We start from the raw sequence: 15,493 nt of genomic DNA, 5'->3' as shown, positions 1-15,493 counted from the left end.
CGTTGAAACCTTTATAGCCCAGTATTTTGGAGTGTGTGCCATTTGTGTTTGAAAAGTATGTTATTGAGTTTGGTGTCCTATATACATCCATTTGGTTTGCTCATTTCATTGCTTAAATCTTCTATAACTTGATTTTTGTATGCTAGTTTTCTTCTACCAATTAACAAAATAGGCATGTTAAAATATCACTCTGGTTGCCTATTTGTCTAAATTTCCTATCAAATTTTCTTTTACATATTTTGAGTTTATATTTTAAGTGCATATAAATTTAGATTATCTTTCTAGTAATTGAATTGACCCTTTTATTTCTTAAAAAAATTATTGGCTTAAAGTTTACTTAAATATATCTACACCAGTTTCCTCATGGTTACTGTTTGCTGGGTATGTATTTCTCCATCTTTTTCTTCCACAATTTCTAAATTCATGTTTTAAAAATGTCTCTTGTAAATAGCATATGGTTGTAGTTAAAACAAGGCTGACAATATTTGTCAACATTTGAGCATTAGTCCATTTACATTTAGTGTAATAATGGATTTATCACAAATATCTTGCTTTCTATTTGTTCCACCTGTTCTGCTTTTTCTTCTTTCTTAGACTCTTTTGCAATTCTTAAATCTTCCACTGAATTGATTATTCCAATTCTCTCTTATTATGTGGAAAGCTATACACTTTTATTGATATCTCAAATATTATCATGCATACATGACTTATCAAAGACTAATATTAAATGAATTTTTACTCTCCTTGGATGATGCCAAGTGTCTTAGAACACTTAAAATTCCCACATAAATCCCTTTTTCATACATTTTATTTCTCTATATATTTAAAACTCCATAAGACATAATTATTGTTTTATGTAGTCAATATTTATGTGTCATTTTCATTGCTCTTCAGTGTTTCCTAGGGCTCTGTCCTTACTTTTGGGATTATTTTCCTTCTGCCTGTAAAACACCTTTTAAATTTTCCTTTAGGGTAGGCGTGCTGATTAATTCTTCTAGCTGTTTCTCTAAAAATGTCTTTATATCCTCTTCATTTTTGCAGGGTATTTTCCCTGATTAGAAATTTTTAGGTTGGCAGTCATTTTCTTTCAGAACCATAAAAGGCAGTATTTCACTGTCTTCCATTGTTTCTGCTGAGAAGGAGCTGTCAGTCTAATATTATTGCTCCTTTAATGGTTATATTCCCTCTCCCACCCCAGCAGGTCTAAAATACTATTTTTCTTTGGTCTTCAACAGTTTTACTATGATGTTTCTAGGTGTGGGTTGTTTTTATTTATCCCACTTGGAGTTTGCGGGAGGGATTCTTGAATTTTTGGTGTGATATCTTTCATGAGTTTTGGAAAAGTTCTCAGCCATTTATTTAAATATTCCTTTCTTCTACTCTTTTGAGATGCCAACCACACTGCATGTCTGAGCAGGTCAGACATGCTCACTGTACCCTTTAAGTCTCTTACCCTCTATTCTCCATGTTGTTTTTTTTACTATATAATTCCGGCTCCCACGCCTCACCCCCAATTTTTCATCTTACTCATTCTCTTTTCAGTTATTTCTAATCTGCTCTTAAACCTGTTCACTGTTCTTCTCATTACAGTACTTTAGTTACAGAATTTCCAGTGGGCCTTTTACAGTTTCTAACTCTCTGCTGAAATTCTTGACCATGCGTTTCATTTTTTTGAACACAGTAAGCATAGCTGTTTTAAATTCTGCGACTAATGTATCTGGAGTCCTTTTGAATATTTCTATTGTCTGTGTTTTCCTCTAATGGTTTTAATTCAAGTAATTAATGTTGTCTGATCTTCTCCCATACCTGGGTATTTCTGATTGCAACACTGCAGAAATAATTTGAGGCCTTGGGTTATGTTCACTTCCTCCACAGAATTTGCATTTGCTTCAATTGGGCACCTGAAGGCATCAGTAATCTGGTTTCACCTTGGACCACATGCAGGTACTGAGGTGGTTTAGAAGTTGAACTGCAGTACCCATGAGGGATAGTCCAATGACAGTAATGGAGGACCAACCCTCCAGCTAAGGACAACTTGGAAATCTGGTAAAAATATTTTAAAAATTTGCCTGAAGGATCCCAGAGCCAACAAGATAGTTAAGTATTACTTGTCCGGCTCTATGGGGCTGCTTTTCCTCTGGGGGATTTTGCTAATGCCAGAGGCTGTGTCTGAGCAGCTGACATTTAGACAGCCTTGTGAAGTTAGATTAGGGGTTGAGTATGACCTGACCAAGGGTCTTGGGGCTACTGGTGAGTCTCCCTTGCTTTGGGTGGGAACTCTGAATAGCTATACCCTAATGAGATTAAACTGTATGCTTTAATATAATTCATACAAAATAAATATGCATTATTTGCTGTGGATTGTGTACTATAATCTACTTCTCAGTTCTTCATATGCATAGCTAGCTTAGCTCTTCATCACTGAATAGAAACTGACCTCTTTGACTCCAGGAGGTGATGTAGGACACTGGAATAGTTCTGAATTTGGAGTCAGAAGGCCTAAGGATCAGTCCGTAAAATTAAGTGGCAACTACTGATATTGCAGGGATAGTGCCTAGGAGAGAATTAAGAGACCCAAAGGGTTGACCTTGCAGACTCCAGCCTATGAAGTATCAGCAAGTGCCAAAACTAATTTGTGGCTCTGCAAAAAAGCACAGGGTGACTCAGTTATGCAGAGAGCTCTACCACCCAATGCAAAACCCTGGCTCCCTGGAATCTAAAGGATGAAATGTTGCTTAAAGTATATTAACAAGTCCAGTGCTCAAAAGTTTCCCCCACTAAATATTTCTCTTGGATGTACCTTAGCAAGCTCTTAGGAAGTTGCTGAGTGTTCTGATGCTGGTCCTATGTCGTTTCCACTTTCCATCGTCTACTTCCCAGCTCCTGTGCTTTCCTTCCAGAGAGAACTGTGTGTGCTGTGTACTTTCTATGCTTCACCTTCAGGGACCTTCTCTTCTTTCCTTTCTCTGTCTTTGTCCTTGAGCTGTGTTGTCTGCACTGCTGAATGGTGGCAGTCCTGCTGCAAGGTTGTTGTTCATAGATTGTATGACACCAGCCTCAACGGGTGACTGTGGGAACTAGAAATCTGAAGCTTTTCTGCAAAGTGCCTTGAACTCTTGATAGGGAAGATGCTACTGAAAGGGACAAATTCTTTTAAAAGTAAATGTTGTGGCAGAAGTCTTTGTTGATAAAATGACACAATGCAGTAACAGCTTCAGATCTGGGGTAAAATCAGATATTAATTTCCATCTGAACACACGATGATCCTGTGTTGCATCATTACACATTTTTACTTCGTGTAAAAATTTCTAAGCAAACTAATACTCAAAATTAATGCAAGTTTATCATTCAGATTTATTGCCATATAATAAATCTTTCACAAAAATCACACAGAAGCCTCTGGTGACTTTGCAGAGCTGAGGCAGTGATGCTTGTGGTGGGGCCTCCCTCCTGAGCGGGAGCCAGGACCGGGAGCATCCCTTGCAGGCCTCCTTGGAGGCTGCTGCCCCAGCTGAGCTTTTAGCCAGTGAGTGCTTCTACTGTGTGATGAATGAGAAAAGGGAAAGAGGGGAGGGCAATCAGGGTTCTGGGGGCACCTCAGTGAGCCTGGAGGCCTGGAGGAGAGGCTGTATGATTCCCCAGTCAGGCCTTCCTTGGGAGTGTGCCCTCTGTCAAGATGACTGGGTTTTTGAGGGGCCTCATTTCCTCACACGACAAGCACTGACAGTCCTGCAGCCCAGGGACTGTCCTGTGGCACTGCCCAGCCCTCAGACTCAGAGGACAGTTCTGTGGTCCTGCCAGAAGCTCAGCTGTTCCACATGACCCTTAAACATTTAAACAATTTTTTGGTTTAAAGGAAAAGGAAGCCAATCAAAATGCTTTGGAAACAAATTAAAGTTGCAAATTATTTCCCCACATAGGAAATACATATCCTTGCTACCTGAAATGATAATCATCACTCCCTCTGCTGGCTGAGAGCGCTGCTTCTCCTCCTTCAGACTGGCTCTCCCGCAAAGCTGACCAAGTATTAGTAGAAGCTGTTGCTAAGCCTCACCTCTAGCCTGTACATGGGCTCTGAAGTGAACACAGGAGTCACAGTCCCCACTCCAGCAGTGACTGGAGGAGGCCTGACAGAACAAGCCCCTCGGGGACAGGAGGCAAGCTGCACTCGCCTCTGGGACCCCACCAGGGATAGGCCCTCCACAAGTCCCTTGGCCTTAGGGAGCCTCTGTTTCATTCCATCCACACGAGGATAGGGAAGCTGCCTGCCCTACCTCGACAGCCTCTAGGAGCACAGCTTGGCCAAGCCTTCCCGTGTGGAGCCCACACAGTGGTGCACTGAGAGGCTGGCAGTGTTTTGACCTTTTACAGAGCTGGGGGTGACTGAGAATGGCTCCTCCGAGGCCCTCGGAAGATTTGATGGACTCGAATGACACGGGCCTGCAGCCCTGGGACATGGGACAGGAGAAGCCAGCCCTGACACACATGAGCTGGCAGTGGATTTGAACAGTGTGCTCAGTCTCGTCTGGGCTTTTGTGCTTTCTGTGTTGAAGAGCAAATACTTTTTTTTTTGAGAATGAAACTAGGCTCCTTATCTAGACTGTGAAGGGGCCCGTGAGGACACAGAGTGTGACTGGAAAGGAAGGTCCCAACTGGCCCTCAGTGTGGCCCCAGTGGCTGTTTCCCTGCGAGAAGCTCCTTCCTCCAGCTCAGGCACCAACACGCGGATCACACAGGCCCAGAAACAAAGAGCAAAACATGCTTTTCATCCCACGTGGAATACAGTATGAACAAATTACTCTCCTTTTCCTATTAGTGTGGGTGAAGGAAAAAGACTGTTTTCAAATGAAGCTTTTCTTTTTGCCAATGATTAATACAGAGTAGATTAACTTGATTTGTGCTAGACTCCAATTTAATTCCAGCAATAGTTCACAGGCGATATTCACAGAAAAGTTAATCTGGGCTTCATGAGAAGTAGCCATTTTCTTTTTCCTTTTTTTTTTTTTTTTCTAGACAGGGTCTCACTTTGTGGCTCAGGCTGGAGTGTAGTGGCACGTTCTTAGCTCACTGCAGCCTTGAACTCCTGGGCTCAGGCTATCCTCCCACCTTAGCCTCCTGAGTAGCTAGGACTACAGGAATGTGCCATCATGCCTGGCTAATTTTTAAGTTTTTTGTAGAGATGGGATCTCACTATGTTGCCCAGGCTGGTCTCAGATTCCTGTGCTCAAGCGATTCTGCTACTTGGCTCTCCAAAGTGCTAGGGTTACAAATGTGAGCCACTGTATCTGGCCCATATTCTTTTTTAAGGAAAGATGCAGAGATGTTAAAGATTAATATCAAATTGTCCAGGCATGGTGTTTATGAAATTACAGGCCCTCTGACAGGCAACCAAACACACACACGACTTCATTTCTTTATTAGTTCCTGCCTCATCATCTTTTCTCACTGATGCTCCTTAATGTCAAAGGAATCTCTCTCTCACACACACACATAAGACCAAAACAAATATCTTGAACATGCAAAAAAATAGTCTACACTTTTGAATAGTGTGCACTGTTGAATAGTGTGCACTGTTGAAGTGTGATGTGCCTAAGGCAACAGGATCTTGGGAAAGCTCTAGATTTTTGGCTTCGAAATAAAACTGCATGTTGAATAGCAGGTTTTTACATTTATTATTGTTGTGTATTTCCTCCCCTTTTTGCACTACTATCTACGCTGAGTGATCTATTGCCAACTGGCACCAATTCTCCAAATCAAAGTGTGTGAGGAAAATACACTTGTGCAATCCTCGTTAACAGAAGATACACCAAGTAATCTGTCTGTCTACTTCTGTTACCCAGAAATAAAAGAACTTGAAGGGCTGCTTGGCTGGAGGGGTCTGGGCAGGAGAACACCCTGCCCTCAGTCGGAATCCATGGTGAACAGCTGGATGTCCTGTGGGTTCCAGTACAGGCCGACTGCTGAGTTGTAGACAAGAGACCAGACATAGGGGATAAAAAACTCCTCAGGCTGCTCCTCTTCCACATATTTGAATTTCAATTCTGGAAATTTCTGCAATGAAAATAAGATGATTTTATAATCCCACAGTTCCATGCACAAGCAAAAGTGGTGGGAGTTTGCAGGTGGTGCTGTGGTGTGCGGGGAGCCCACCCACCCGTGCCAACTGGTCACAGGGCCTGAGAGCTCTGGGGCTTTAAAATATTTCAGCTATCAAATGGCTCCTGAGAAAATGTGAATTACCGATGGAGAGAGCAAGTAACACAATGGGTCCTGGTTGGCTAATGTCAGTTTGGCTGATAGTTCCCTGCTAGGGACCCCAACAGTGGTTAAGGTATGATGAGAAATATCCCAGCTGAGACATGGACCCTGCCTGGGAGGCAGACAGGGCTCACTCAGGCTGATATTCCCGAGTACAATGCTAGGGACTGGCTTTTGAGGGGCAATGTCCTCAGGGGTCTGTCATTCTGGAGGTGAGGACCTTCCCCTCACAATCCTGAGCCCTGACCTGAAGGGGTAGGCGTGTGCCACCAGTGGAGGGGGGCTACTCTGGAGGAGCGGGGGTCTGGGGGGGCCAGCTCGCTTGGCCATAGCTTGGCCTCAGTCTCTTCCTCCCTGGAGGCAGGAGCAATGGCTTTGACTTTGCGGAGAGGGAACCCGAGGCTGCTCCTCATGGAGTCTGGGAAGAGGCCTAGGCCTGGCTCTACAAACACCTCGCAGGTGCCCTGGTCTGCGAACTCCAGTCCTCTGTTATGTAAGGAGTCGTGCAGCTCAGCGGCCTAAGGCGGCACTTGAGTTTTAGCACATCACTGGGATTTGGGCTTTTGATTTTCTACTTTTATTCCTGGCCTATTTATTCCAGCCAGGGCAGAGGAAGTGATTCCACTTTCAGCAGCTTGAGTAGTGGCTAGAGTCTACCCAAGGCCCCTGGGCCTCTCCTTTGCCAAGGCATTGCTGGCAGGAGTGGCCGCAGCTTGGTGACCCTTGTCCCAGGTTGGGTGGGGAGAGAGGGGACAGGGTCCTGGGAGGAGGAGTATGGTGGAAGGCTGAGAAAGAGGGGGCTGAAAGAGAGAAAGAGAGGAAACCACACACTTCCCCACATGCATCCATAGCCGCACTTATTATATTATACTGGAAGGCATAGCCCATAGGGCAGAGAGGTTTTTATCTGTTTTGTCAGCTGCTGCATCCCCAAGGATATTAGCCAGTCACTTAATAAACTGATGAGTGAATGAATCAATGAAGCAATCAACCATGTATTGAGGGCTAACTATGTCCCAGACACACTGTAGATGCTTTGTATGTATTATCTAATTTAGTCCTTCTTAAGGGAGTCCATTCATTTGTTCATTCACTCATTCTTCATTCTACTGACTATTTGCTGGCAGGTGCCAGGCAGGCACTGTGTGAGCCAGGGCCTAGAGATACGGGGGTGCGGCAGCCAAACCTAGCTCCTGTTCTCATGGAAGGTAAATTTTCATGGAGGAAAGTGACAGAAACAGTAGCAGCAGCAACAAAAAACCAACAACAGGGCAGCAAGGCAGGGAAGGACAAGGAGCCAGAAGGGAGAAGGTGGCAGCCAGACGAAGGGGAGGTGAGCTCCCCGGAGGGCCCCGCATGGGGAAGGCCTGGGTATGAGGCAGGAGGCACAGCATGCTGGAGGCTAAGGAGTGGGTGGGGGAAGAGCACACACCGGGTAGCAGAGGCCATACTTGGGAGCCGCACATAAGATCCCGGAAGCCTCTGAAGGGCCTGAAGGCTACGGCATGAGAATGGCACTGTGCAGTGGCTGCTCCCATCACAGCGGGCAGAACTGGAGGGCACGGTGCAGCAGGCAGGGGCAGGAGCCTAGTCCAGGGAAGGGGGAAACAGGCCTGAACTAGGATGATGCTAGCTGGGCGGATTTAAAAGATATTCAGCAAAGGGGAGGAGCAGGTAGAGGAGCTGCATGTGCGCACACACACCCACACCCACATCCCCACATACACACCACTCACATAGACACACACACAGACACACCCAGGCACGCACACACAGATAAAACAGACATGCACACAGACACACACACCAGACTCACACACATAACACAAACACAACACACACATCCATACCCACAACACAAACACACAGACATAGACAACATACCCAGACATGCATACACACATACACACACACCAGACACACACACACCACACAAACACACCCAGACACGCACATACAGACAACACACAGACATACACACACACACACCACAGACACAACAAACAGACACGTACACACACAACACACAAAACAGATACCCACACACTCACCTGCAGACACACCCAGACACGCACACACAGACACACAGACACAATACACACAGACACACCCACAGACACACCCACACACAGACACAACACACATAGACACACACACAGTAACAAGAATTTTAAAATAACATTTACAGTGATTAAGACTAAAAGCATCTGGACCAGGTATAGTAGCTCATGCCTGTAATCCCAGCACTTTGAGAGGCCAAGGCAGGAGGATCACTTGAACCCAGGAGTTAAAGACCAGCCTCAGCAATCTAGCAAGACCCTATCTTTACAAAAAATTTAAAAATTAGCCAGATGTGATGGTGCATGTCTGTAGCTACTCGAGAGGCTGAGATGGGAGGATTGCTTGAGCCCAGGAGTTCGAGGCTTCAGTGAGCTAGAATCATGCCAGTCCACTCTAGCCTGGGCCAAAGAGTGATATCCTGTCTCTAAAAATAATTAAACCAAAAAATTAAATTTGAAAAATAAATTTAAGAAAACCAACTAAAAACATCTAAGTGCTGGATCTTCAGAGTTCCAGAATGATCAGAGAGGAGCACAGTGAAGCAGCAAAGACTTTGTGGCAAGAGTTACATCTTGAAAAAGTGTGCAAGAATTCCTAAAACGGAGGGTGTTCTGGCCATTGATGTAACTTCAACACACAGCCCCCATCTGCTATGGCTTCAGTGATCAGCAGCTCCCCACTTTGTGGCTACCAGACTGTTATATAAATAGACGCCAAGCTCTAGCACTACCTAGGCCTAGATCTCCCCACACCCTGCACCCCCACACTGCAGTCCCCTTTCCAAAACTACTCTAGTTCAATGAAACCTGTGCCTTTTCAGACCATCAGTGTTTCCTTCCAGCTCTTTGCCATCATCAGCGCAGGCTAGAAGTCTCAGTGTCTGCTGATGATGTTGTTCATGACTGCAACGGAGGGGACAACTTCTTTAGCTGGGCTCTTTGGGTCACTCTGGCTGACAAAGTTTGATCAGCTCAGGACGTGGCACCACTTCCAGCACTTGCTGACATGAGCCAGAGTTCAATGAGGCCCCAGCTTTATTTTTCTTTGTTTATTCTTTCCCTCCTCTCAGCTGACACCTAAGTCCCCCAGCTTTCTACTCCCTCCTCGTCCACTCCTGAAGTCCCCTTGCGCCCCACCTGCCCTGCACAGTGCTCTCTGGGTGTTCCCTAACTGCTGGTTGGGGGGTCTCCTAGGGCCTGGAGAGTTTGGGAGCCTCCTCACACACTGTGTTGATTCCAGCCTGACATGGGGTTCTCAGGTATGTGGGTGCTTAGAGGGAAGTCTTTGTCATGGAATCAGGTGTCTTAGAGGTACCAACACGATGATGTTCTTTTCTGTGAAAAATCTGCATTTGTAGCAAGAGGGGGGCAAACAAGTAGCTCCCACCAACCCGGACTCCCCACACATCATGCCGTCTGAAGCTCCCATGGCATCCTGGTCAGTCACCAAATGTCCCGCTGAGGCCAGTGCCAACCCCATGAAGAGAAGGTAAATCGGAGCTCAGAGAGGCTAAGTGGCTGGTACAAGGTCGTGCAGCCTGCTGGAGTGGAGTCAGGTTTAAAGCCTGGGTCTGACTGTGTGCAAAGTTAGTTTGAAAAGTGACATCAGAGTTCTGGCCACCCTAATGCTTCATCCTTAAATATGATTCTCTTAGGCTCCATGAAACCCTTCTGGGTGTGAGGTGCAGAGCTCAGCACGCTGCTCGTCATTAAAAAAAGAACCACATGAGGGCAATAATCACGAGAGGACTGTGGTGCTATGTGAAGAAGAAATGAAACTCACCCATGATAATGGAGACGAAAATCCTAGTTTTTTTTTTTTTTTTTTTTTTTTTTTTTTTTTTTTTTTAAGACGGAGTCTCACTCTGTCACCCAGGCTGGAGTGCAGTGGTGCGATCTCGGCTCACTGCAAGCTCCGCCTCCCGGGTTCACGCCATTCTCCTGCCTCAGCCTCTCCCAGTAGCTGGGACTACAGGCGCCCGCCACCACGCCCGGCTAATTTTTTGTATTTTTAGTAGAGACGGGGTTTCACCGTGGTCTCGATCTCCTGACCTCGTGATCCGCCCGCCTTGGCCTCCTAAAGTGCTGGGATTACAAGCGTGAGCCACCGCGCCCAGCCGAAAATCCCAGTTTTAAGGACAGCCTCAAACTTTAGAAAACCCCACATGGACTCAGAGAGAAGAGACGGGCTGGGTGGGGGTGCAGAGTCCCCCCATGGCTTGTTTTCGTTGGAATAATAACATCTTACATTTCTATGTGGTAATGTTGCTGTTAAAGCGCACTTCTCATTGTTAGAAATAAAAGTGACTCAAAGATGTGAAAGCTTTTCTCCATTCAGTGACTTATGTGGGGGTTTTCCCCATGAAGGCCTTAGGAGAGGCTGTGAGGCAGCTTATGCAAGGCTGCTTTCCGCATCTCTAAGGAGGGTGGAATGGGAAATAAAACCAATAAACTGTAAACTGCTCTCAGAAGAATTCCTTCCAGCTGAATTACAGAAACTTAGGCAAGAGCTGCTACTAAGTTTATGGGCTGGCAATAAGTTTTCCTACCCTCATGGCTTTGGGGAAACTCTGATGACTATTCCACTAGAAGGAGTAATGAGTCAAAGACTGCCCTTAAATCCTGCAAAAGAGGATCTGGGAAAAATACCTGGCACCCCCATGACTATCCTTCCCATCACCTGGTACAACCAGAGGTGAAAATGCCTCAAGTTGATGTTGAAACAATAACTCATCTCACCCTCCACAAAGGTGCAGGACATCTCTCAGCAACAGAGATCTTTCCTCTAATCAGAAAGTACACTCTTTGGCTGGTAGTAACTATGGCTTTCAAATGTTGCAAACAAAATCTCAGGAACATCCAGTATATAGCATATGATAGTACACAAAAATAGTATAAAATATTATAAACTTTATCTGTCAAGAGAAGACTTGTAGATTTTATTATGAAGTTGTTCTTCAAGCTGATCAATCATTATTTAAATAGAAATTCTCCATAAAAATAATAAATTCTGAGATTATACCTGGCATTTATAGCTAATACAATTGATTATCTATTATACAGCAGGCATATTCAAAGAATTTACATATAGTTACTTATTTCATCTTTGAAACAACTAGAAAAAGCAACTCCAAAGGCAGGCAGATAATTTGAGTTTCAGCCCCATCTTCTCCCATTCATCCACTCAGTAAATACTTACTGAGGGCCTAGTGTATAGTAAGCACAGGACTAAAAATACAGCCACTAGGACACATGGGGTCCCAGCCTTCAAGAGCTAAAAGGCCAGTCCTTATTAGCTGAGTGACCTTGGACTAGACTGACATCCTTGCTCAGATCAGGCTCTTAAGGTTTACTATACTCTGAGGCTTGGAATGTAACCATCCTTCCTACTTCACAGAGTTGTACTGACAATCAGATGAGATAAGCCACGTGAAGGGCTTGGTATAGTACCCACCACAGAGTAAGTACTCAACGAATGTTGGCTATTACTACTGACATTAAAATGACATACAAGTATAAGGGATGCTCTTATAATGTTCTGTAATCAAACCTAAAGACTCGACATACTATGATGTTTACTATGGCCTGGTCATAGCGAAGTCTAGTCTTTAGATGTGATTACAGAGCCCATTTCTCTTACAAGCCCATTTCTCTTATGCACCCAAATGGATACTTCTCACTTGGCAACTGACTCTTAATAATAGAAATAAGCCTCCCTGCATGAAAACCAGACACAAGTGCTGACAAATGGCTTAAAGGCACTGAACTCATCTTCATCAACATTTTTAAAGAACAAAGCTGTTTCAGTAAAGAGAAGGCAGGTGCTGAAGAACTGCCTTCTTTCTCTGTCTCAGAGTCAGGCTCAACTGGAGGGGAGAAGATTGGCCCCAGAGTGGGTTTATGGCTATGATAAGGTGGACAGAGGGGTAACTTCTTTTTTTTTTTTTTTGGTTTGAGACGGAGTTTCACTCTTGTTGCCCAGGCTGGAGTGCAATGGCGTGATCTCGGCTCACTGCAACCTCCACCTCCTGTGTTCAAGCGATTCTCCTGCCTTGGCCTCCCTAGTAGCTGGGATTACAGGCATGTGCCACCACGCCCGGCTAGTTTTTTTTGTATTTTTAGTAGAGACGGGGTTTCTCCATGTCGGTCAGGCTGGTCTTGAACTCCCGACCTCAGGTGATCTGCCCGCCTTGGCCTCCCAAAGTGCTGGGATTACAGGCATGAGCCACTGCGCCCGGTCCAGAGGGGTAACTTTTACAATGTATGTGACATTAGGCTTTTGCCATCTAATGGGGTAACTAAGAAGGGTTTACCATCTAAGAAGGGGTAACTTCTGCAATGTATGTGACCTAGGTGTTTACCATCTTCCTGTAAGATCGTGCAGCACGTTCAACAACATCCAGCATGGCAGCTCACTCCCTGAGCCACACGGGGCTGCGGGGGATGTGGTTGACCAGGAATGAAGCCTTCTGCTTGAAGTTCACAGAGACAGCCCAGTAGGAAGCTCAGTGGAAATGACTTTGACTAGAGCTGCCATGTACCAGGCACTTCCTGCTTCACTAATGACCACCCTATAAAAAACAAAAGTGGCCTCTCTCGGCTCACTGGCTTATTGCCTTCACAACACTCAATGCAACTGGTGCTTCTCTTATTTATTTGTTGACTTGTGCACCATTTGTTTCCCCAACTAGAACAAATACCGGCTCTAAGAAGGCAGGGACCTTATGAGCATCTGGCATGTCACTGACTTAATCTTAAGACACGTTTGCTGAATGAGGAATTAAATGAATGAACGAATGACGTAAAATCTGCACAAAAATCCTGTGACACAGGTATTATTAACTCTATTATAGAGATTTAAAAAACCAAGGCCCCAAAAGGATAAGTCACACGAAAAAGAGGCCACAGCAGTGAGAGGTAGAGCCAGAAGCTGAACGAAGCTCAGGCCTTTCCTCTGGAGCCTCCCCAGGGTCAAAAGAGACCTAAGTGTGCCCTTAAAATGTCTGTGGCCAATGTGGACACTAGGTTTTCATGTCTTTCAAGTAATAATAATGAGCTTCAGATGTTTCTTCAAAATCCTCCTAACCAACAACTCACTTAACCTTTTGTGGCCGTGTTTCCTCACTGTGAGTGATGGGGTTGGTCACTAGGTGAGCCCAGGCTGGGGACAGGAGGCCTTGGCTCTGTCTTGGCTCAGCAGCTGGCAAGCTGGGCAGTTTGGGGCAAGTCATAGCATTTCTCAGGACTCAGTTTTCTAGCCTTGTGAAAAATGAAGGACCTTTGAGCTCCTTCCAATTCTGACTAGGTGTGGTTTTATGAGATGTGGTTTTATGTTTAGACCAATAAGGTCTAAAGGTGTATTCCCTGCCATGTCTCTAGGCTCTGCAGGGTTCACTTGGAGAAAGGGTTGAACGGGTTGGGCCTGGGTTCAGCTGCAACCCTGAAGTCAAGCATTTGTTGATTTCTACTTAGACAGATTTTGCATTGGAGATGGTATCTGAATGTCCTGGAGGTTGACAACAGACATTTTTAAAGGCTAAGGCTACCAACTGCTGAAAACAAAGACAAGCTTGAAGCTGCTGTTGAGCTGCTCTGTGGCCTGGGAGCTCCCAGCTAAGTGGGCTGAGGTTCCAGGTGCTGCCCCCGTCTGTGCTGGCTAGTGAAGGCCTGGTCCCCTCCACAGACTGGGTTCCCAAACTGCTGTCTCCCAAGTGTGCACTACTGGTCATGGGGGGACTGAAAGAGCGGGTAGAGAGAGCAGCGTGAACACACGGCCATTACTGGAAAACCTGAACATGCAGACAGCACTGCACATTCCCCGAACCATAGCACCAGCTCCTCTCCCACAGTGAGCAAGGGAGCAGAGAGATTGTTCCTCAGGGTTGTTTGCTTGGAACTTTTCACCAGCACCTAAAAGGTTCAGAAAGGGGAATCGCACTCTGTTTGTTATTTATGCATGTTCTCCAGGACTGGCTACACAGAGTAAACACCTAGAAGCACACGGTAAGGAGCTTCCTTTTTCCTGAAGGGAGTTGTTTCTAAGGGCAGTGCCTGGGAACACTTTAAAAGGGTGAACACTAGGCATAAATCATAAAAGAATTTTGAGAATGTTATCAGTCAACCTGGGTAGGCCCGAGCTGAATTTAATTTGACCCCTCTCCGAATCTACCTGTCCATCTACCTCCCTATAGAGAGAGCCAGCATGGTTTGAGACTTAAATAGCAATTCTTAAAAATATGTGCTCCTCCCTCTAAGAGGTCTTAGAAGTCTGAAGTACTAAGGAAAAGAAAGACAAAAGGTTTAATTTAGCACTAAGGACACTGGGGACACATTTTGTCAGGACTCAGTCCAAGAAATGTCAGTCTGAATGTCAAATCAACAACCTAGAAAAGGTCACTCTTTCCTTTATATTCCTTTGTAGAGAACAATGATGCCATCCTGTGAGGCTAAGGGAAATCCAACTTCTTCACTTGAGAGTGTCTTCATCTCTGACATGGCCAGCAAACCCTCTTGGTGGCCCAGGGCCCCGGCTGCCCAGGTATCCCCAGGCTCTCCTAGCTCCGACATCCATCTGGCTCTTCTCTACCCACATCTCCCCTCCCCTGGGCTTCTCAGAACCCCTTTGGGCTCTAGCTAGTGACTCTCAGGTCAACGTGCTTTGAGGACTTAGACTAAAGCTCTGGGAAGGCAGAGGAGGTGCTTGGGAAGCATCAGGGGGCTTGGATCTCATAGTTATGGCAGGAATTCAGCTAGAACTGGCTGGCACAGGGCAGGGCACTGGTTATCTCAAGCTCAGGCTACTGTGGTGAGGAGCCCCTGGCTTTCGTGCTTCTCTTTCCGAGATACTTGTTCTATGACACAGCTCAACAAGGAGAGAAAACTCATCCCTCAAGCTTGTAGCTTGGTCTCAATCCAAAGCTACTTACAGCAATCCTGTTGTTTTGATTTTTGGAGCCAGAGGTAATGCTAGACTCTCAAGTTTGGCTGGAATGTTTTTATCAGCTCCAGTGAATCAACCTACCACAGTGGGACATCCGGACGCCCAGCTCAGAGACAAAGCAAGGGTCTGGTTTGGTGGTTGAGACTTGGGTACAACAAGCAGACCAAAAGCCTGAAAGCCGTCTCTGCTGTCAGTCATGTGATCTGGTGAAAACCCACGGGAAGTTCAGTGAACA

At 45.5% G+C, this 15,493-nt stretch overlaps 1 protein-coding gene across 4 annotated transcripts in view; it reads right to left on the bottom strand.

Moving 5' to 3' along the window:
• Positions 1-3,340: 3,340 nt before the first annotated feature.
• DYM (dymeclin) overlaps positions 3,341-15,493 on the bottom strand; it is a 401,308-nt gene continuing 389,155 nt past the window's right edge. For 3 of the 4 annotated variants that reach the window (XM_030810466.1, XM_030810462.1, XM_030810463.1), the window contains one exon: positions 5,649-6,051. In XM_030810466.1, coding sequence (XP_030666326.1) covers positions 5,902-6,051 — 150 coding nt within the window. In that variant the 3' untranslated portion in view covers positions 5,649-5,901. Of the gene's footprint in view, positions 6,052-15,493 lie in introns of all 4 variants that reach the window. The other variant, XM_030810464.1, reaches the window with a different exon arrangement.

Source organism: Nomascus leucogenys, chromosome 4 (genome assembly GCF_006542625.1).
Source record: "Nomascus leucogenys isolate Asia chromosome 4, Asia_NLE_v1, whole genome shotgun sequence".
Taxonomy (NCBI): Eukaryota; Metazoa; Chordata; class Mammalia; order Primates; family Hylobatidae; genus Nomascus; species Nomascus leucogenys.
Note: the sequence above shows the minus strand (reverse complement) of the source record. Positions and strands in the feature narration are given on the sequence as shown.